This window comes from Rousettus aegyptiacus, unplaced genomic scaffold (assembly GCF_014176215.1).
Source record: "Rousettus aegyptiacus isolate mRouAeg1 unplaced genomic scaffold, mRouAeg1.p scaffold_m13_p_7, whole genome shotgun sequence".
Lineage (NCBI taxonomy): Eukaryota > Metazoa > Chordata > Mammalia > Chiroptera > Pteropodidae > Rousettus > Rousettus aegyptiacus.
In genome coordinates this window covers 65,983,509-66,006,071 of record NW_023416310.1, presented here as the reverse complement: position 1 = coordinate 66,006,071, position 22,563 = coordinate 65,983,509, and the positions used below count along the sequence as shown (strand labels likewise).

The window sequence follows — 22,563 nt, the reverse complement described above, 5'->3', positions numbered from 1 at the left end:
AGAAAGAACGAAATTAATGAAACTGACTCAAGAAGATAAAATCTGAATAGACCTAATAAGAGAATGAATTAATAATAAAAAAAGTTCCCAAATGGAAAAGCCCGGGACCAGGTAGCTTCACTGGCGAACATTATTACCAGGTGTTTGAAGAGGAATTAACACCAATCCAAGAAATGTAAAAGGAGAGAACAGTCCCAAATCATTCTATGAAGCCACTGATGCTACTCTGATGCCGAAACCAGAGACATCACCACGAAAGCAAAAAGATCAGTCTCTTAGGAACGCAGATAAAACCGCAGGGTGGGAGGGATTCCCAAGGGCCGCGAGGCTGGTGGATTAATTCATCTGAATCCTGGCAATGGCGCCACGGGCGTGCATACAGCTAACACTGCCGACGGGTACAGCCTCGGTGCGTGTCTGCTGTCTGTCCACTCCCCGGACAAACCCGGTACGCCCCGTTACGGACACACGACGGATGCAGCTGAGGCGTCTGCGGGCAGGTAAGCCCCCTCGGGGGGAGACGACGATTCCTAGGACTCAGCTACGAAGGATCTCTCGGCTGGAAGACTCCTTGGAGGCCGCCCGGCCCACAAGACGTGGGAAGGGGGCAGCGAGCGCAGACCACCTCTTGAGAGGCCTTCGCGACTCTCGTCAGGTGGAGAGCAGCCAGCCAGCTCTCTGGCGAAGCCGTGACGCGGCTGAGGTCTGTCTGGGGGGAAGGGGACGTAAGCTATGATCAGAAAGCGGTCACAGGGAGGGCGGGGCCCTTAGAAGACCACCATCCCCGGGTCCGGCTACAGAGCAGACAACAACCCGAGAGCAACACTGCCTGGGGCGGGGCGGCTCCGCCTCGGTACAGTCTTACGCCGGCCCCTTTACTCCACCGTTTCGCTTCCCAGTCGACCCTATAAAGCGGACGGGCCGAGATCCGGCAGAAGCGGTGGAGTAGCATTTCCCAGCAGGCCGTGGGCGTCGCGCCTCCTTCCGGTGTTGTGGGAACTCGCTGGCGTCCGGCGTGCGAGGGCTGCATGGATTCTGGCGGCCGGTGGCGGGGCCTGCCCCCGGGGCCCAGCCTCAAGCACTTGACTGACCCCTGTTATGGGGTCCCGCAGGCGCAACAGAAGCCAGCGCTGCAGGAGCTGACGCAGGCGCACGTCGAGTCCTTCAACTACGCGGTGCGCGAGGGGCTTGGCCATGCGGTGCAGGTTAGTGCGGCACCTCCAAGCTCGGACCCGCGGACGAGAGGGGCCCTGCGGGCTGGAGGCGGGCGGCGGGGAAAACTCGGGAGGCAGGGTGAGTGGGGCACAGGCTGGGGACAGAGTCCCAGAGGGATGGCTGGGAGGTCACAGTATAATCTCACATGGTGCTTGTGCTCCTTGATCGTGCCAGGCTTGAGTCTAGCAGGGGAGGATGTATTTGTGATCTCCCAATTCATATAGGACTGGGACCGTAGGGTTTTGTAGGACAGTTCCTAAGTGCTGTGAGGGCGAGGAAATGACCCGTGTGCGCTGTGCTTCCCTGTGAGAGTAGGCTGTCCATGGTTAGTATGTAGGAGAGCTTAGTGGTGACCCCTCCTCCGTGCACCAACAAGCGCTGTGCGAGGGAAAAAACCACTATGGTCACCACCTTCCTTTTTGTATGGCTCTTGCTGTCGCGAAATGAAATGTGCAAGTATCAGACTAAAGAGTGATGTTAGAGGATGTGAGGGCAATCTGGCTGCAACATCTGTCATCCCATTGATCGCCAGGATTGATTCGGCTAATCTGGCTGATTGGGCGGGTGTCCCCTTCCTCGGTACTCCATGTGAGTCCCTCCCGAAGCTGCGAACTCCGTGGAAGAGAACGACCTTCCCCGATAGAGGAGAGGACCGTTCTTTGGTCAAGGGTATACGAGTAGCTGTGCTCCCCTGCTAGAACCTCCAGACAATCTCTCAAGGCCCATTTGTAGGAAAACGTCAGTTAGTCAAGCTTCCTAGACTCTAGATACATCCAAATGAGGCACTGCATGTGGCAGCGTGCCTTTCTTTAAAAAATAAAAAGTGGCATTAGAGTGTTCAATCCTGAGCCAGAAGATGCTTCCGTATCCCTACTTTGTTAGCAGCTGTCCTGTTAGTGTTGCTATGCATGTGGAGGGCACAGGGTAGGAATAGAGAAGGCTGGCGGTTGGTTCAGAGAACAGCTTTGTTCTGTACACACTCGTTTTCCTAGAGCCATCTAAGAATCTGACATATGGCAGACACTCAGGTATGGGAATTAATGCCTTATAAATTTAGGTATGTAGTGAGGGCGTGAGGAGACTGGACGTAGCTTTAAATCTCTTTAGATGTGGCATGTTAGCATTATGGGCAACAAAGTTTGTGGAAAACTCATGGGATATGGAAGGGTCTTAGTGAAAAAGTGCCTCAGACGTGCAGGCAATTATTTTAATAGTGTGAATTGTATTTCAGGCCATACCTCCTTTTGAATTTGCCTTCAAAGATGAGCGTATCTCTCTTACTATTGTGGATGCTGTCATCAGTCCCCCAACAGTTCCCAAAGGGAGCATCTGCAAAGAGCTCAGTGTGTATCCAGCTGAATGCCGAGGCCGCAGGAGCACCTACCGGGGAAAGTTGACAGTGAGTGCAGGTGACAGTGTGTGACTTGCACACTGTATGTGCCTGAGAATAAGGCTGGTGCCTAAAAGAGTGTAACCAGAATTGGTCTTCTACCTGTTTTAAAACACTCATTTGTTCTTGTAGCTCTAGGTATTTTCTTTTTTCTTAAGGAATTTTTTTCATTTAGGCCGACATCAGCTGGGCAGTGAATGGAGTCTCAAAAGGGGTCATTAAGCAGTTTCTTGGTTATGTGCCCATCATGGTGAAGTCCACACTGTGCAACTTACATGGCCTTCCTCCCAAAGCCCTCATTGAGCATCATGAGGAGCCAGAGGTAACCTTGGGGGTCTTGGGCCTTCATGGCTGGGTGGCGTTAGAAAGGGCCTGAGTTGGGAAGATGGGGCTTATCACTGGGAGACAGTTTTTCTCTGCTCCAATTTCTATGAAGGTGAAATGGAGTGTTTAGTCCTTGTCTGCATGTTGTGTATGACTCCTAAGGAATCTCAAGTGAGACCACATATGAAAAAGTGAATTTGAGAATTTGAGTGCAATTTGAGAATTTCATTATGGGGGAAGAATTGGTGGGTTTTCCCCTAATTTTCTGAATGGTGTGTATTGGTTTATTTTAAGTCATCTTTACCCACAAAACTATTGTCTAAAATGTTTGCTTTACCAACACTAAGACTCTTAGCATATCAAATGGTTCACATGCCTTCCCTATGGCATTCCTTTTAGCTGTGCTAGGTGGCTTTGCAGTATTGAGTTGAAGTAACTGAGACACGCAGACTCTGCCTACAGTGGGGAAGCTGTGTTATCTGGTGGGAAGAAGCTTTGGTGTCAGACCTGAGTTTGACACTCAGAGGCTGCACTTACCAGTTGTGCAGCTTGGGAAAGTTTAGTCTCCCTGAGCCTTTGTCCTCTGCTGAAAATGGGCACAGTAGCCATCCAGCCCCGCAGTGTGAGGCTTAGATGTTGTGATCACAGAGCTCCTCACCTGGTGTGCCTGCTTCATAGTAGGCTCTTAGCCTACTATATCAGAAATGTGATATTGACTTGAGCGATTGAAAATACTTTCCTGTTAATCCGAATTTCTGGTTTCCAGAGCTTTCATACAGTCAACAATTTTTTACCTTATTTGGGAAATGGTACTCACCAGAAAGCAAAATGGTTATCGTTTTCTCTTTTAGACTTTTCTTTGGAGTAAGGTTGGTTGGTTGGTTTTAATGTCGTCCGAAGATGAAGTCATTTTAGGGGACAGAAAGGCAAATTACTTCCAGCCTGTCTAGTAGAGAAAGTACCCTGATTCCCTTCCATACTTTTCTCCCAGGCCCCTGACCTATTTTGTGTGCTTAAGAAGACTTAATTCGCACTCTGACAGTTCTCCAGGGACCCATGGCCCCTGTTACCTTCATGTACCTCTCCTGCACATTGCGTCACATCTGTGTCAGTGAGGTGGATGTGTGCAGTTAGTTTGTTCACATTCACAGCAGCTTGTGTATCTTTGTTTAACATTATAATTCATCTCTTCGACAGGAAATGGGAGGCTATTTTATAATCAATGGCATTGAAAAGGTCATTCGACTGTTGATTATGCCTCGGAGAAATTTCCCCATTGCCATGATAAGACCGAAGTGGAAAGCCAGGGGGCCTGGCTATACTCAGTATGGTAAGTTGTAGTGGGTTTTGGGACATTCTTTTGGAAGTTTTAAGCCTTTTTTTATAAGGAAATGCATCTAAGTAGTCTTTGATGTTTTTTTCTCTTGTTTATGTACATTTTTGTTTGTTTTTCTATTAAGCATTTCTGTGTAAAGTTTTCATAATAGGAAACCTACTTTATGTTATCTTCCATTTATTTCAAACTGAAAGAACACGTGTGTTTGTGCTACTGCATCTGAAGCTGAAGGTGGCCTGATGTGCCAGAGACCATGTAGGCCCCAGAGCCTTCTGGCTCAGCTACCACCATGTTCCCTTTGGCGTCTCCGCTGACAGCTACCTGCCCTCTGTTTGAAGGAGATGTTGCATCCCAGGAGACATTGGCAAGATCCAGAGATATTTTTCATTGCCAGTCTTGGCTAAACTTAGTGATTTGGCTCTAATTATGTCTGAGAGGGTAAAAGAATTATGGGAAAAATAAAGATTGAAGCAGTTGCAGGATCACTGAATTGTGGTTGTGTCGCTGTGTCAACAGGAGTGTCCATGCACTGTGTGAGGGGGGAGCACTCCGCCACCAATATGAACCTCCACTACTTAGAGAACGGCACAGTCATGCTGAACTTCATCTACCGGAAAGAGCTGTTTTTCCTGCCTTTGGGATTTGCACTTAAGGTGTGACTTGCTGAGTGTGTTTCTCTGGTGACGCGGCCATTTGTGGTGCAGAACGGACAGGGCTCTTGGAGTGCATGCTGTCCTGGCTGCTTGCTGCTCTGTGATGTGCTTCCTTGGAAGTCAGTGGCTTAAAACACACCGGTGAACATTAATCCCAGTGTCTGTGATTAGGAGTTTGGGCCATCTGGCTGGGTCTCCAGAGGTCACAGTGGGTGTCAGGAGGGGCTGCGATCATGTAGAAGGCCCAATCAGGGCTAGAGGACCCTCTTCCAGGTGGCTCCCAAGTCAGCACAGGCTGTGGCCAGGGGACTTGGTTCCTCTCCCTGGGGTTTCGTCTTCTCCAGAGAGTCAGCAAGCCCTGGTCCTGTGGCAGGGGACACTGCACAGGCTGTGAATTCCAAGAGGCCAGGACCATTAGGAAGTCATTGTGGCATCTGTGTGACAAGCACTGCCCTAGTTTGCAAGTTTCATTTCACCTGAACAATAGTGGAAAACTCATTGTTCTGGGGTTTTAAAAAAGTAGGAGAGAATTGTTACTGAATTAGATGGTTTAGTTATTACTGGTGATTTAAAAGGAAACCTTTTTTCTCTTCTAGGCACTTGTCAGCTTTTCTGATTATCAGATTTTTCAGGAGCTCATCAAAGGGAAAGAGGGGGACTCCTTTTTTAGGAACGCTGTCTCTCAGATGTTGAGGGTTGTGATGGACGAGGGCTGTTCCACACAGAAGCAGGTCCTCAGCTACCTCGGCGAACGCTTCAGAGTGAAACTCAGTCTTCCTGATTGGTACCCTAGCGAGCAGGCTGCGGAGTTTCTGTTTAAGTATGTGTGCACTGGCCTTGACCATCTCCTGGGGCTGAAGGGTATACCTGTGGTTGAGCTGGTGGCCATCCAGGAAGCTGGATGACCTGGGGGCAGAGTCTGGTTTGGAGAAGCAGGGGCCGCTGAGCTTGGCGCTCCGCCTCACCATCCTCTTGTTTGTGGTGGTATCATTTTATTCTATTGGATTTTCCTACCTTTTATTTTGAAATAATTTCAAACATTGAAAATTGCTAGAAGAAGAGTACATTGGGCGCAAGTGAACACTTTCACTACATTTGTTCATAAGTTAACACTTTTCACTACATTTGCTTTACTCTCTGTGCTTAAAAGTATTTTTCCTTCTGACATTTGAGAGTTGCTGACATTATGTCTTTGTCTCCTGAGGCAGAGGCTCTGTCTCATGTGACCACTCTTGCTATTGAAGGAGCCCTGGTCTAGACGAGTACGTTTCATACGCAGCCACAAGCCATGCCGAGCCCCTGCACAGCTAGTGTGACTGAGAAACTGAATTCTGAACTTCATTCCGCTTTAATTACAGCCAACCCTTGAACAGCACGGGTTTGAGCTGCATGGATCCCTTTACGTGTGGGCTTTTTCTGTAACTGTAGTTGGCTGTCCATTTCCTGGGTTCACATATGTGGATTCAGCCAGCTGTGGATGGAAAACAGGATTTTCGGTCCTGGGCTGGGAGTCCATGGGTGCCTGAGGCCACCTAGGTGCCTTTCTGTGCCCTATGTGAGAGACCTGAGAGACTGTGGACTTTGGTGTTCACAGGATCCTGGAGCCGATCCCCCAGGACACCAAGGGGCAATGGAAGTTAAGGTTTTGGGGGTGAAAAGCTGCACACAGGTTTGTGACTGTGCAGGTATCAGTGCCCTTTGCCTTGCATTGCCCAGGGCGAACTCAGAAATCTCAATAGCGCGTGTGACTTGTCACTGCCAAGTTACCCAGCTCAGCTCTGGGCCTTGTGACAATATCCTGTTCTTTGCTGATCTTGGTATAAAGTAGAAAGCGATTTTTTGAAAATGAGCAAAGACTTAAGTAAACACGAACCAGGGGTATTGGTGAATAGGGTGGCAAGGAATGGCAATGGAATCATATTAAGCTTTTTTTGTCTCTCTTGACAGCCAGTGCATCTGTATCCACTTGAAATCCAATACTGAGAAGTTTTATGTGCTTTGCTTTATGACCCGGAAGCTCTTTGCTTTGGCCAGAGGAGAGTGCATGGAAGAGAATCCTGATAGCTTAGTGAACCAGGAAGTGCTCACTCCCGGGCAGCTATTCCTTATGTTTCTGAAGGTGGGTGCCTGCTATCTTCATCTGGGCCCTTATAACTGTGCATAGAGCGGTGACACCTGCAGTGTTGTTTTCTGCACAGTTACAACCTCTAGTTTGGTTGGTTTATTGTTCGATTACTCAGCAGTAAGGGACTTAACCAAACACCTTCTTGTATCAGGTCAGAAATGTCTGATATTCTATGTAGGCTGCGTAAAGACAGCAGCACGTCTTGGCCATGATGTGGATGATCACGCATGAGTGGCCTGTACACACAATGCACTGCCACTCACTTTGTTGACACCTTGGGGCCCTGATGTCAGTACTGCCACACTTTTGTGGGCCTTCACTGACATTCGTGGAGCACTACAAACCGGGGTCTCCTGATGCCCTTGTTCCCTGCCAAGTTTGGGAGGTGATGCTCAGCCTTCTTGTCCCAGCTCAAGCTCTGAGCAGGAGTCCGTTGAGTGCTGTGTTTCTCACATTTTTATGCTCTGGGTAGATGATTTCACTCTTAAAAGTGACCCCAAGCATGGTGCTGAGTTGCTGGGTGAGGTTCCTAAGAGCACACAGGCCAGGATGTGCCTTCTGAAGAAATGTAACGTTAGATGGCTTTGTTCAGGCCTGAGTTATGGTGCTGCTGGCTAAGCGCTCAATGGCGATGCTTCAGCAGCATAAAATAGGCGTCTTTCAATAGAAACACACATAGAACAAGCTTGTGTATTGGTCAGTTGATGAGAACAGGTAACCTGAGAATTGCAGGACCTGATACCCCGTGTAGCCAAGGGCAGTGGTCCAGTGCCCGCTGAGTCAGTGTTCACTGCTGTGGCCTAGAGCACAGAGCTCTGCGTGTATATGTGTGCGTGCAGAGAAGGTGTTGGCACAGAAATGATGCTGTGAGTAATTCGATTTGGTGGTGTTTTGTATTTCAAATGTTATCCTTAAAAGTGATTTAATCTAAGAGATTGTATAGTGGGATGGAAGACAGAAAAGACAAGTGAAACTCTCCTAATTCCTTATCTAGTCAGTAATTTTTACTTAAATCCTTACTGAAGGGCAAAAACTTGTTTCTGTGCGCTTCATCTATAAAATTAGAGTGAAAGTTTTCCATAGTCTAGGATTTCCCTGATGAAAGGTGAGATTAGGCAGAAGTTTCTGTTATTGGTAATTTCACTACAACCTTTCAAGTAAATGTGTTATCTGTCTGTCTGTCTGTCTGTCTATCTATCTATTTATTTTAGGCAAGTCAACCATTGGTTGACCTCACAGATTACAAGGACCTTGTCATCTCACAATCTTTCATTCATTCATTCATTCATTCATTCATTCATTTAATGCCTACAGCACCTGGTCTTGTAAATGTATAATTTAAATTTTTTCTTATTTCAGGAAAAAATGGAAGCTTGGTTAGTATCTATTAAACTAGCCATAGACAAGAAGGCTCAGAAGACCAACGTGTCCCTGAACAATGAGAGTTTGATGAAGATTTTTAATCTGGGGACAGACCTGACGAAACCATTTGAATACCTTCTTGCTACTGGGAATCTGCGTTCTAAGACAGGTGAGGCCACATGACAGGCTCCATGTGGTCAGATGGCTCTGGAGAAGGGGGCCTGTACAGCTCACACCCAGCTCTGGCAGTCACACACACGTTCTCTGCTTCCTTTCAGAAAACTAAAGACAGCTCAGCTCTCTCAGGGAAGGTCACCTGTGCAGGTGGTCAGTGCGGTTCTTATACATTCTATCCTTCAAATGCTTGTGTCAGAGTGGCCCGGAGAAGTTTTGCTAGTGGCAGTTGAGGGTCCAGAAATCTGCTCTTTTTTAACAGGATGCTGGCGCAGATTCTTTTGGGGTTCACAGTGGCTGCCCCTCCCCACCACCTCATCCCCCACCCTGCTTGAGTGTTTGCTACGTTGTTGCTGATTCAGGGTCGTATCTTAAGGGAGGGAGGGAGGGACCTAGTTGGGGCTAACAGTCTGAAATCTGGAGCCTTCCTACTTTTTGTAAGCTCTATCACTCATTAGAGCTAGTAAACTCGATAATAACCCACTCTGTGATTTATTGTGTGCGCTGGGGTTTTTTCATCAGAGCTGCAAATAAAAAGACTATTTTTTTTAAGCATAGCCTAATTTTGAATGACTTTTATCTAGGTCTCGGCTTCCTGCAAGACTCAGGACTCTGCGTTGTGGCAGACAAGCTGAACTTTGTCCGCTACCTGTCCCATTTCCGCTGCGTGCACAGAGGGGCCGACTTTGCCAAGATGAGAACGACTACGGTGCGCAGGCTGCTGCCTGAGTCCTGGGGTTTCCTGTGCCCTGTGCATACACCAGATGGGGAGCCCTGCGGCCTGATGAACCACCTGACTGCTGTCTGCGAGGTTGTCACGCAGTTTGTGTACACAGCATCCGTCCCAGCTCTGCTGTGCAGCCTGGGTATGTGGGGCACGCTTCCTGGGGCCAGTGGGGTTCCCCAGAGGGTTAGCCTGCCCTTTCATGCAGGGGGCTGGGGTGGGGCTTCCCTGTAGAAGCTCAAGTATGTTGTTTGCAAATGGAGAGAAGGGAAATTCCTATTGTTGCAGATTTGTTCTTGAAAAAAGAGGTCAAAGCATTGATGTGGGTAGGAAGATCTGGGTTGCTGTACCTGCACCTTTTGGGCTGACCACTGAGTCACCCAGTGGGAAATTGTCAATGTGCAGGTAGATGGTTAAAAAGGAGGTTGTCCAGGGTGTACCCTAAGGTCTTTGGAGCCAGAGCCTCTGTTCCCAGGGGCCAGGTAGCAACTCTCTCTGCCTTTGCTGGCAGGCTGTCTTATGTGCTGTCCCTCAGCTTTGGTGCTGGGTCTGGGTTTATTGTCAGACATCACGATGTCCCTTTCAGTTTTCTGGTCCCGGGGGTCTCCCATTGTGATTGAGAGACAGCGTGTTTTGTGTCTGGAAGGTCTGTGGGTAGGGTCTCCAGGGGGTTCATAGCCATACACTGAAATGTCAGGATTCAGGTGGTAGCATACTCAAGCAACCAGTAAGCCGTTGAGTCAAGAGCTGAGAAATTTCTGCTTGAAAGTATTTCTGCCAAGAAAAGCGTGGCCTTGGAGAAGGGAGCCCCAGAGGAAGTCACTCAGAAATTACTCGAGAGTCATAAGATATGGTGATGTAACGTATAGGTTCTTGCTTTACAAGGAAAAGAATCATTTTGTTTGCCACTAGTGATTAAAACATCAAAGCGCAGGACACACTAGAAAGGAGGGGAAAATGTGGAGAGTCAGAGAGTCCCTGCAGGAGAGATGAGAAGAGCTCTGACACAGGGGAGGAGACATAGTGGGAATGTGACTTCCCACAGAGGTTCCAAGGTGATGGGTGACATGGGAAATGTCACATTGTGTGGCCATTCTGCTTCAGACACAGGACCACTGGACATCTAGGGTGGCAACGTGGCCATGGGCCCGTCTGGAGGGAGTCCCGTTGTTGGAAAGGTGTCCTGACATGCTAGCTCTCTCTGTCCTCCCTTCCCCAGGGGTCACGCCAGTGGATGGAGCGCCACACCGGCTGTACACCGAGTGCTACCCTGTCCTGTTGGATGGCATCATGGTGGGCTGGGTGGACAAGGACCTTGCTCCCAGTGTTTCGGCTTCTCTTCGACGTTTTAAGGTGACCTTGGGTCTATGTGAGTTGTTTTGTCCCCTCATGTTGGGTTTCCATCCTACTGTAGTCATGAGGTATATATAGCCCAGGGCAGTCCAGAGTGCTTGGGGCCTAGGGCCAGGGAGGCAGAAGCTGATTCTGAAACTACCTTACACCCCCTGGTACTGACGTCATTTGCCGGGGCCATTGACAGGTGTTTGACTTGTGCACCTTTTTTAGTAGTTTCATTGAGGCCTTAGTCTGTTACCCAACAAATTTGAGCTTTTCTTTGTAAATACTAGTGGCACATAGGGGCCTCAAAATACAGATTTCACATTTCAAGTACTAGTAAAGATATGCAAGATATAAGTCAGACCCTCTTGCCTTCTAGGTCTCTAAATACATTTTTAAAATGTCAAGTAGACTGACACTCTTTGGTGTCCCTTTCTCCCAGCAGCCGTGGTGTCAGAAGGCTCTTTGGCAGAGGGATGGACTGCGCTCGTGCTCTGTTCTAATTTGTTTAGTTTTGAGGTTTTTTTAGTTTTTAAAATTGTTGTACTATGATATAATTTCACACTTAAAAGGTGTTTGGATAGCACAGACAACTCCATTTGCCTATCACCCAAATCCCCAATTGTTGTCATTTATATGCACTTTATAAATAATTACATGTGTTTTTTTTTTCTGAGCCATTTGAGGGGACTGTGCAGACATGTCCCCTTTTCATCAAGATTTCAGTGTATTTTCTTTAACAAGGACTTTCTCCTCTTCAGCAGCTGCAGTGCACTTACTAACTAAGGCGACAGGTTGGCCAGGACCATGGTCAGACCCAGAGCACAGCCACTGTCTCAATGGTGGCTTTTACAGTTGTGCCTTTCTTCTGAGTCTGGGACCCAGTCCAGGATCCCATGTTCTTCCATGTAGTTGTGTCACACAGCCTTCCTGAATCTGGAACGGTCCCTCCATCTTCCATATCTTGGCTTCTCTTAGTTACTGTGTAATAGACTGTCCCCTTAATTTATGTTGTGTCACTTTCTCACAGTGAGATTCAGGGGCATGTGATGTTGGCTTGTCCTATGGTTGGTGATGTCAGCATTGATCGAGACCGTGTTCTTTAGGTTAGTCTACTAAACTGTTTGTTACAAATTCTCCCTAATAAGTGATTTCTGGAGTGACATTTGGCTTGTCCTGTGGTTGGTGATGTCAGCATTGATCGAGACTGTGTTCTTTAGGTTAGTCTACTAAACCGTTTGTTACAAATTCTCCCTAATAAGTGATTTCTGGAGTGATATTTGGAAGCTAGGAGAAAGCCCTTTTCCTCATCAAATTGTCACCCCCAGTGGATGAATGCTCTGGGGGATGGTGACTCTTGCATCAATGGTCTTTGCTGATTGATTATTGCTGCGATGGCTGCCAGATAGCTGTTTCCTGGCCATCAGTTGTTCTGTGTGTGTTGGTTGTGCTGTGTAGGGAGAGTTTCCCTTTTATTTACTTGCTTGTTTATTCACATTGGCAGAGATTACCGACTGATGATAGTTTTATTTCGTGAGGATTCTACTGTAAGTGTTCATTCTGATGCGCCTGTTGTGTCAGAAATTGACCCTCCAAGACTGGTCCTTGTGGGGTTTGTTTTGTTTTTATAAATCTATGTAACAGAATCTACCATTTTAATCATGCCCAGGTGCACAGTTCAGTGCTTTAGGTGCATTCACATTGTCATGCAGCCATCAGCCCATCCATCCTTCGAACTCTCTGTTTTCCCAAACTGAAGCCCTGTGCCTATTCATAGCAAGTCCCCGTCCGGCCTCCCCAGCTCCTAGCAGCCTTGTCCTACTTTCATTTTGCGTGAACTTGACTTTACGAGGTGCCTTATAGGTGGAACCACACAGTGTTTGTCTTCACGTGTCTGGCTTATTTTACTCGGCAGAGTGTTTTCAAGGTTCATCCATGTTGTATCATGTGTCGGGGCTTCATTCCTTTGTACAGCCGAATAATGTTCCATCGTGTGTGTATATAAATATACACAGACCACGTTGTGTTCATTCATCATCCTTCGGTGGACACTTGGGCTGCTGCCACCTTTTGGCTACTGTGACTCACATTGTTATGAACTTGAATGTGCAGGTATCTGTCAGCGTCCCTGCTTTCAGTTCTTTGGGGCATCCACCTGGAAGTGTGATTGTGGTTGTACATTGATTCTGTGTTTAATTTATTGCCGTCTTTGGGGAAAATTATAAGATTTTTCCCTTAGATATTAGGCATAGTAATTCCCTAATAATGACCATTCTTGAATAATAGTGATGAATAACAAGTCTTAAATTCCTGGAATAAACCTCACTTGGTCAGTGTGTTATTTTCTCTAAGAAATGCTAATACTTTCTTAAATATCAATAATTTATTAGGACTTTAAAAATCGACACATAAATCTTGGCTTTATGAAAAAGAACAAGTTGCCTTAGTTTTCCATGCTCTGGTGCAGTTTGGACAGCACTGGTCTGTCTGGTGGCAGGTCTGTAAGAATTCCCATGACACCATCTGGCTCTGGGCCTTGACACTCCTATTTCTAATGTGGAAGTCGGTTGTCTCTAAGCTTTCTACCTCTGCTGAGATCTGTTTAGGCAACCTCCATTTTATGTATTTCATCTTGGTTTCTTTGAGATATACAAAACAGACCCATTATGTTTTTGAAATTTTGTTTCAGTGGATTTTTTTCGCCTTCGTCATTTCTTAGTGTATTTGTGGGCTCCCCCCCCCCCTTTTTTTTCTCTTGATTAGGTTAACTATTGGTTTGTTGGAGGTTTTTTTTTAAGAACCAAGAATTTTGGTTTATTTATTTGACTCTCTTTTTATACTGTATTTCTTAATTTCAGGTTTTATCTTCCTCATAACTTCTTTACCTGTGTTTTTTGGAGGTGTTATTTTGTTTTTTTAACTTTTGATTTAAGCATTTAGGTCACTTATTTGCATTGTTTCATTTTTATTGATAATGTGTTTGTGAATCCCTGTAAGGTTTGGCAGGAGGTTTCATTACTTTTTTTAAATTTCCATGGTGTTAGTTTTTATTTTTTCTATCACCCAGGAGTTGATGAATTGTTTGTTTGGTTGGTTTGTTTTCTAATTCCCAGGTAGAAGGTCTATTCATTAAATATACTTTAGCATAAGACCAGTAATCCAGCATGTTTTAGACAAGAGAATTGCCCATCCTGTCTCCAGCCATGAGCTTGGTTACATTTTCTTGTTCTCACAGCCCTTACTGGTCTTTGACAGTGGGGCAGAGACCCCAAGAAAGTAGGAGTTGGCTAGCTCTTGGTCCAGGCGACTGGCATCCGTGAGGGACAGACCAGCAGGGCGCTGGGTTTGTCCTGGTAAATGATCCAGTTTCCTAAAATGCTGCTATGCCTATTTGACCCCCTTGTCCATAGCCACCTCCCACGCAGGGCTGGTGTGAAGAAGCATCTCTGGTTTGACCACTCTCTTTTTTGGAAACAGGTGTTGCGAGAGAAAAGAATCCCTCCGTGGATGGAGGTGGTCCTCATCCCCATGACAGGGAAACCAAGCCTGTACCCGGGACTGTTCCTCTTCACCAACCCCTGCAGGCTGGTGCGGCCAGTACAGAATGTGGAGTTGGGCCACGAGGAGTTGGTCGGAACCATGGAGCAGGTGAGGCTACAGGACGGCCTGTCACGTCTGTGCCAGCCCGCTCGTTGGCTATCATTGTCCACATGGTTTCGGGACAGCTCGGTGTTTGGCAGAAGCCGAGACTCACCACTCCCCTGGCTGGGGGCAGTTTGTCCCTGCCCACTGCGCTGCCAGAGGAGTCAGGGTTACCTCCCTGCCCCCGACTCCTGTATCACCACCCTCCACCCACTCACAGCCCTCGAAGTTGCAGACTGGGCCTTGCGCAGCATGGACACCCCTGCCCCTGTCCGGGTCACACTCTGGCCTGGGTAGGCGAGGGTGGAATGTAGGGGTGGAGGTCACCAGCTGCAGGCTTCCGGTGGGTCCCTACAAGTCGCACTGAGCCCCATGAGCATGTAACGCCCCACCCCCACAGGTCTTCCTGAATATTGCTGTGTTTGAGGCCGAGGTGGTGGCGGGGGTGACCACACATCAGGAGCTGTTCCCTCACAGCCTGCTCAGCGTGATTGCCAACTTCATCCCCTTCTCAGACCACAACCAGAGTCCGCGGAACATGTACCAGTGCCAGATGGGTGAGCATGGGGAGGCGCCTCCTACCCCTAGTGCTGTTGGCCTGTCTGTGGGTCCTTCCCAGCTCAGAGAAGTCACAGGACCCGGCAAAGAACTCCCATAAACCCTTGACCTTGTTCTGTTCATGTTTTGTTCTTTTGTACTGTCTTCCATTGGAAGGTCGGGTGCAGGCCTGCACTCCATTTTCCCTTAGGGAATTCACTGTGTTTTTCCTGACAGGTCTGGTTACCCGGGTAACCAGGGACAGTTATAATTCAAATCAGGAAGTTTAACATGGATATTATAAGACCATTTTATAGTCTTTATTCTAATGTTGACCATATGTACCCAAAATATGTTAATGGCAGTTTTTGTCTATGTAGCACCTAGTCCAGGGTTACACACACTATATTTAGTTGTTGTGTCTCTTTTGTCTCCTTTGTTAGAACAAATTCTTAGCCTTTCTCTGTCTTTCTTGACATTTTTTAAGAAACAGGTAATTTATGTTGTAGAACTCTGTGACTTGGGTTTGTCTGCAGTCTTGTGGTTCCATTTGTGATGACTACAAGCATTCACGACATTGTCACCAGTGCTGTTCACTCCTGCTTGATGCTTCAGTTTTCAGGGAGTTTATTTCCGTTCAGCCTGAAAACTCTTCAGCATTTGTTACAGTTGCAGGTTGGTGGCTACAAAATCTCTTGAGTTTTTATTTCTCTGAAATATCTTTATTTTCTCTTCACTTGAACTGGATATGTAATTCTAACTTACCAGGGTTTTTTTCCTGCCTTTGAAAGATGTTAGCTGTATCCTCTTGGGCTCTTGTTTCTCATTAGAAGTCAGTGGCCACTGGGTCGTTTCCTTGTATGCAGTGTTACCTTTCCTCTGTCCTTAAGATTTTTTTCTTTATTCTTGGTTAGCAGCAGGTTGACTAGTGTGTCCAAATGCGATATCGTGTTTATCTTGCTTGGGGTTTGCTGGTCTTCTTAAATCTGTTTTTTAAAATAGTTTTTAATAAAACGTGTAAAGTTTTCTGCCATTTCTAAAAATAACACTTCTGCCCATTCCCTCTCCTGAGATTTCAGTTGTGCCTCACATAGTTTTAGGCCCTTGATGCCTCGTGGGCCGCTGGGCTTTTGTTCTCTTTTTTCTATCTTTTTCTCTTTGGACTGGATCATTTTACTTGATCCATCATCATGTTCAGCCTTTTTGTTCTATTTTAGATATTTCATTTTTCAACCTAGAATTCCCAGTTGTTTCTTTTTTATCATTTTTATTATCTTTGAGATTCCTGTCTTCATTGTGAACATATTTTCCTTTACATTTTTGAGCACAGCTCTCCAAGGAGTGTTGTCTGCTAATTCCATTGGTCGGGCCATCTCAGGATGGCTCATCAATTGACTGTATGTCTGATGATAATGGATCATGTCATAGATATTGGGGATGATATGCCTTAAGGACCGTCATTATGTTCCTCTGAAGCGGATTGGTTTTGTAATTTAACTGGTAGACGACTTAGCTGGACACAGCAGCTGAAGCACGCTCTCTGGGGTTGTGGGGAGCGACACTGCATATGTCGTTTGGGGTCCACCAAAGACCTGGACTGGGTTTGTGTACAGACTCGAAGGCTCTCCGCTCCAACCCCTTAACTCTGTGGCTGTTGTGCTGAACTCTGTGCCTGCTTCTTCAGGCCAGTGAGACTGCGTTTCTAAGTTGTAGCCACCACACTGACTGGGCCATCAGGCCAGAAGAATCAAAACTGAACTGGAGATTCACCCAGTGCAGTTATTTTGCCTTAGTGAAAATGCCTCCGGCTTCTGGTTTCTGTTCAGCACTCTTAGGAGTATGTGTCCATATGATGGGTGTGTTCATGTGTGAGTGTGTATGGTGGTTTGGTTTTTTTTTTTTTCTAGGTCTTGTGTGTTGAGGACGGTTGTATAGGAGGAGCTATTACTGGGAGTTGGAAGTCTTCCGTATTTAAAAAATTCCACTGTGCATATATACTTTAGTTTTTAAAATCTTCTTTTCCTTTTTAAATTATTATTATTTATGCCAATAGCACCTGGTCTTCCTAGGTGGTCTCCCATCCAAGTACTAACTAGGCTGACCCTGCTTAGCTTCTGAGAGAAGACATAGGGCTTGTTCAGGGTGGCATGGCTGTAGAACATGGACCGTGGCTCCACTGGGGAGTGAACCCAGGACCTTCTGCGTGTAAAGCAGACATGCTAACTACTACACTATGGAACCACATCCTAGAATCATTTTTCTTGAAGTGATTCTCTGTAAATGGTAGCGTCCTGCCTACCCAGTGTCCAGGGTTAACAAATGCTGATCTTTTGCCTTATGCCTGTGAGAAAGCGATCAGATATGGTTACTGGCCCTCCCCTCTTCCCTCCCCCCACCCCGCCCCCAGCATTGATATCCTATACCCTTTCTTTACATCCCTTTTCCTTTTTTGTCTGGACACTGCCGACCTGGTTAGGCCTGCTTCGTTGTCACACTGCAGGCAGCCTAGGATGGGTCTGTGCCTCCCCTGTGGTGCATACATATCTAGTAGTTTCCAGTCGTGCCTCTCACCTCCAGGCCAAAGACATGCTGAGGCGCTTTCTCCGTTGTAGGCAAGCAGACCATGGGCTTCCCTCTCCTCACGTACCGGGACCGGTCAGATAACAAGCTGTACCGCCTGCAGACTCCGCAGAGCCCCCTGGTGAGGCCACGCATGTATGATCACTACGACATGGACAACTACCCGATCGGGACCAATGCCATCGTCGCTGTTATTTCCTACACTGGCTACGACATGGAAGATGCCATGGTGAGCTCTGTGCCAAGAGCATCTCCCCGCAGGGTGCCATGCAGCCAAATGTCACGTAGCCCTTCCATGTCCCAGTCACAGCCGTAGCGTTGCGGGTGGGCGCTAGATGTTGGGACGCGCATGTGCCCTGCGCATTTCCAGGCAGAGCTGAGTCATGTCCGTGCAAGGCTCCTGGGTATTATCGCCTTCGGCGCACCTTCACAGTCAGAGTTTAGGGCGTTTGGAGGTGGGTTTGGTAGTCCACCCAGGTGGCGAGGAGTGCGGGCCCTGAATCGAAAGCTGGTCAGTCACCCAATGCCCAGCGCACTAATGACCCATCTCTGAAAGCCCTCCCTTGGCACTAGGCCCTTAGATTAACAACCCTGCGACCCCACAGGTTGTGAGCAAGGCTTCCTGGGAGCGGGGCTTTGCCCACGGCAGTGTCTACAAGTCTGAGTTCATAGACCTCACAGAAAAAGTCAAGCAGGGGGATGACAGCCTGGTGTTTGGAGTCAAGCCGGGGGACCCGCGCACGGCGCAGAAGCTGGACAGCGACGGGCTGCCATTCGTGGGCGCATGGCTTCGCTATGGTGACCCGTACTACAGCTACGTGAGCCTGCACGGTGGGGATGGTGCCGTGGTGCTCTACACGTGAGTCGTCGCAGGAGTCTGGCAGGGCATTTAGGGGGATAAGTGACACTTGTTAGTGACTCCGTGGTGATTGAGTGTGCTTTTCCAAGGTGAGACCATGTGTTATCTGTCATGCTGCCTTTGATTTCCTACTTGTTACTCTTAACAGCTGATGTAAGGCCCAGTTTATTTTAAAACTTTTACTCAGACTTGGTCTTCCCCCTAGCGGTGATGTGGGAAAGTTTCCTAGCCAACACGTTGGTTTTATCAGGCCTCTCACTGAAAATACTGTTTTAGTTCTGTGGTGAACGGAGCCAGCACCATCACTTCTGGGCACTGTCAGGGATTCCAGCTCTATTGAGACTGGAAAATGGAGCTCAGCCTATCTTGCACACACCCATACGAGGAACTGACCATCTGAATGTCACTCCCATGTTTTCCAGGAGCAAGGAGAGCTGCATCGTGGACAACATCAAAGTGTGCAGTAACGACGCCGGCACGGGGAAATTCAAGTGTGTCTGTATCACAGTGAGGGTTCCCCGGAACCCGACCATCGGAGACAAGTTTGCCAGCCGCCATGGGCAGAAGGGCATCCTGAGCAGACTGTGGCCGGCGGAGGACATGCCCTTTACTGAGAGTGGGATGGTCCCTGACATCCTGTTCAATCCTCACGGGTTCCCATCGCGCATGACCATTGGTATGCTGATCGAGAGCATGGCTGGCAAGTCGGCGGCCCTGCATGGGCTCTGCCAGGATGCCACACCCTTCACTTTTTCAGAGGAGAACTCAGCCTTGCGGCACTTCGGCGACATGCTGAAGGCTGCTGGCTATGCTTTCTATGGCACCGAGAGGCTGTACAGCGGCATCAGTGGGTTGGAGCTGGAGGCAGACATCTTCATAGGTGTGGTTTACTACCAGCGCTTACGCCACATGGTCTCTGACAAGTTCCAGGTCAGAACTACAGGGGCCAGGGATAGAGCCACCAACCAGCCTGTTGGGGGCCGGAATGTACAGGGCGGGATCCGCTTTGGGGAGATGGAGCGAGACGCCCTCTTGGCCCACGGGACGTCCTTCCTGCTCCACGACCGCCTCTTCAACTGCTCTGACCGCTCAGTGGCCCACGTGTGTGTCAGGTGTGGCAGTCTGCTGTCTCCGCTACTGGAGAAGCCACCTCCTGCCTGGTCAGCTATGCGCAACAGGAAGTACAGCTGCACTGTGTGTCAGCGCAGTGACACCATCGACACTGTGTCTGTGCCCTATGTCTTCCGATACTTTGTAGCAGAACTGGCGGCTATGAACATCAAAGTGAAGCTGGATGTGGTCTGACCAGGTGTGCCTTCTGGTCAAAGCTGCCAGGTTGGAATGAAAGGAAACTCCCTGGATGCATGTCCAGGTCGCTGTGAAGTCCCCAGGTGGTTTGTGCTCTGACCAGGCCTGGCCTCTGGAGTGGGGACTGCCAAGGCTGAGTTCCACTCGTGGTTCTCATGTCCCATAGGGACCCTCCTAGGACAAGGAGGGTGTATGGTAAATAGTCCGACCCTGGGGTGTTTGTCACTCTCAGCAGGCTGTAGCTGTCACTGTCATCGAGAGCCGAGCAGTCCAGTACAAATGTCACACAAGCTATGTGTGATTTTGTATTTTCTTACATCCACATTAAAGTATAACTATTTTTAACAGCTTTATTGAAGGAATTGGTACAAAACACTGCACATGTTTAATGCACAAGTTCCCACCATTGGGAGATTACCACCTCCAAAAGCCTCTGTGTCCTTGCCCCTTTGGGGAATGTGTGTGAACCTGATATCTGCTCTCTGAGGGAACTCATAGGTGGACAGTGCAGCGCTGTCACAGGTACCATGCTGCAAGCAGATTTGTACACACTTGCCCTGTACAAGAACTTCACACCCATAAACAGCAGGTTACTGTGTTCCCGTCCCCAGCCCCTGTCTTCCACCCTTCCATTCTGCTGAGTGACTATTTTAGATGCTGACGTGACTGGCTTATTACAGCCTAGTATCCTCAAGGCTCATCCATGTGGGTCTCATTTTTTAAGTTGAATAATCCATCATACGTATGTAGTACATTTTTTATCCATTCCCCTCTTGAGGGACATTAAGGTAGTTTATCTTAGAAATAATGTTAATAATACACCTTATTTAATATAGCTACTATAATGTAGGTATTATAGCTATTTAATATAGCTATTATAAAATACCATTTCAGCATATAGTAAATATTTAAAATGCATGGAGATATTTTACATTTTTTCACAGTCTCTCAAAACCAGTGGCTGTTTCTTCTGTATTCCACTGTACCTTACTGTCCAGTGCGACGTCTGGGCTGTCCCATTCTTGACTCTCACAGTGTTGGCAATAACTGTTGCATATACTTGTGTAAGTGTCAAATGCTCTTTCTTGTGAAGACCTTTCCTAAGATCACTCTTTTCTTAGTTTGGGTTTAGGTGTCTGTCACTAAGTATAGGCAGATAAGACTAGACAGAAATAAGTATCCAAGATGTATCCTGGCTTTGTTTCTTGAAACTCTTGAAAAAAACAAGGAAAAACACTTTGACTCTTGGTTGATGCTCCCATCAGAACCCAATCTGGACTGCCCCACCCCACCCCAGTCATCATGCCTCAGCCCCACAGCTGTCTGTCCAGGTTCTTCCAGTATTTTTCAGCAGCACTAAAAATAGTGAAAACAAAATTTTTTAGCTTTTTAATTACAGATTCACAACAGAGACTGATATTGGGACAGGTTACAGAGCTGAGTCCTCATCAGTTTTACACGTTCTCATTGTAGGGGGTCTGTTCACTGTTGTCACCAACACGAGACAGCTGCTCCGTCTCCACAGGCTGTCGTGTGCTGATCCCTTATATCTGTCTGCACCCAATCTTTAACTCCTGGTAACCATGAGTCTGCCCTCCATTGCTGTAATTTTGTCATTCCAAGAGTATTATATAAATAGAATCATAGTTTGTAACCTTTAAGATGCCTTGTCCATGTGACAATTCCCTGCAGTGCATCCAGGCCATTGTATGTATCAGGCATTGGTTCCTTTTTGCAGCTGTGTGTCCTCCATGTGTGGGTGTGGCAGTGTTCAACCAGGCACCTGTAGAAACACATTGTGGTTCCCTGTTTTGGTGGCTACAAACAGAGCTGCTCTGAACATTCACGAACAATTTTTCTGTGAAAGGACATTTTCATTTCTCTGGGACAAATGGCCAGGAATGAACTTGCCAAGTTTAGTTTTAGAAGAAACCACCAAACTTTTCCCAGTGGCTGTGCCATTGTCCACCCAACCATCCTGACCTGCACTTGATAGTGCTCCTATTTCCCTGACGGCTGATGATGTTGTACGTCTCATGGGCTATCTGCATCTGGGCAGTGACTGACTCTTGCATCTTTTGCTTATCTTCTAAGTGGCTTGTCTGCCTTCTTTCTGGACACACAGGATCCTCAACCCTACATCACCTAGACGCCTGATCTCCAGAGTGTAAAGGCCAAAAGGCAACCAGAAGTCGGGCTCGCATGTCACCCTTCCCAAGAGCAGTGTCCCCACGCTAGGGACTTCATGGTGCCTACTTACGGGCCCAGCTCTGTGAGCCACTTCCTGTGGGAACCCATGTGATGTACCTGGACTTGAGAATGCAATTCAGGGACAAGGCCAGGTTGACTTCTTTGTCCCAGGAGAGGGACGGATGGCTGAAGACTCGGTCTACATTCGATGCCACAGAGTCCCATGTCCATTATCCCTTCCTCCAACCCAAAAGATACTTGAAAGGTATTGCAGGAAGGAGAAGGCAGGGGCCTTGGGTGAAAGGACTTCCGTGCATGTGTCTCCAAACCTGTCGCCGTGGCCGGCTCAGCTGTTAGGCTCAAGGACAGACCTGGCTCTGTGCCCCAGGGAAAAGTGTCACTGTCACATCCATTTCACAGACGGGCACGCAGAAGCTCCAAGTGTCAGTGGCTGTCAAGCAGCTTTGTCTGAAACGCTGCGACAACTGCACGTGGGTTAGTTTGGCCAGGGCCTTTGCGTGCTCGCTGCGGGACCGGTGCCCCGCTCGGACTGAGAACACTCACGCCCCACCTCCTACCGCGGAGCAGCCTGGACACAGACTCACTGCGGATTAATCACCACAGCAGGAGGCACTGCAGAGGAGCCTGGGTGAAAATTCCCGTCCCCGGTTTCTAGGCTTCCGCTAGGGGACGCATCTGGGTAACGCAAACCAGGAAACGGCTCTGGGGTGACGCCCCTTCCGGCTGGCTCCGCGCACGCGCAAGAGCCAGTGTCTGGCGCAAGGACAGTGAGTGCATGCGCACAG

At 47.9% G+C, this 22,563-nt stretch overlaps 1 protein-coding gene and 1 long non-coding RNA gene across 3 annotated transcripts; one reads left to right on the top strand and one right to left on the bottom strand.

Annotated features, from left to right (window-relative positions):
* The first annotated feature begins 234 nt into the window (after window positions 1-234).
* Window positions 235-19,912, top strand: POLR1B (RNA polymerase I subunit B). Of its 2 annotated transcripts, XM_036224684.1 has the most exons (16): window positions 235-500; window positions 900-1,205; window positions 2,447-2,614; window positions 2,781-2,927; window positions 4,127-4,259; window positions 4,782-4,918; window positions 5,515-5,738; window positions 6,866-7,037; window positions 8,403-8,574; window positions 9,164-9,445; window positions 10,523-10,656; window positions 14,119-14,289; window positions 14,684-14,840; window positions 17,433-17,629; window positions 18,006-18,259; window positions 18,682-19,564. In XM_036224684.1, exons 2-16 carry the CDS (start codon window positions 1,029-1,031, stop codon window positions 19,562-19,564), a joined length of 3,408 nt encoding a protein of 1,135 aa, XP_036080577.1. In that variant the 5' UTR covers window positions 235-500; window positions 900-1,028. The 2 variants fall into 2 exon arrangements, with proteins under 2 accessions (XP_036080577.1, XP_016008679.2); XM_016153193.2 differs by lacking the exon at window positions 235-500 and having other exon boundaries at window positions 1,029-1,205; window positions 18,682-19,912.
* Window positions 19,837-22,553, bottom strand: LOC118605295. The gene is made up of 2 exons (XR_004952052.1): window positions 21,875-22,553; window positions 19,837-21,350 (listed from the first exon to the last, which is right to left on the bottom strand). It is a non-coding gene; the product is annotated as an uncharacterized LOC118605295 (long non-coding RNA).
* Between the last annotated feature and the right edge of the window lie 10 nt (window positions 22,554-22,563).

Bases quoted from the DNA above. Each gene is read 5' to 3' on its own strand.
- POLR1B (XM_016153193.2), top strand. From the start codon at position 1,029: ATGGATTCTGGCGGCCGGTGGCGGGGCCTGCCCCCGGGGCCCAGCCTC. The intron at 4,919-5,514 runs GTGTGACTTGCT...TTTCTCTTCTAG, and splicing joins CTTTGGGATTTGCACTTAAG to GCACTTGTCAGCTTTTCTGA. The intron at 7,038-8,402 runs GTGGGTGCCTGC...TTCTTATTTCAG, and splicing joins TATTCCTTATGTTTCTGAAG to GAAAAAATGGAAGCTTGGTT.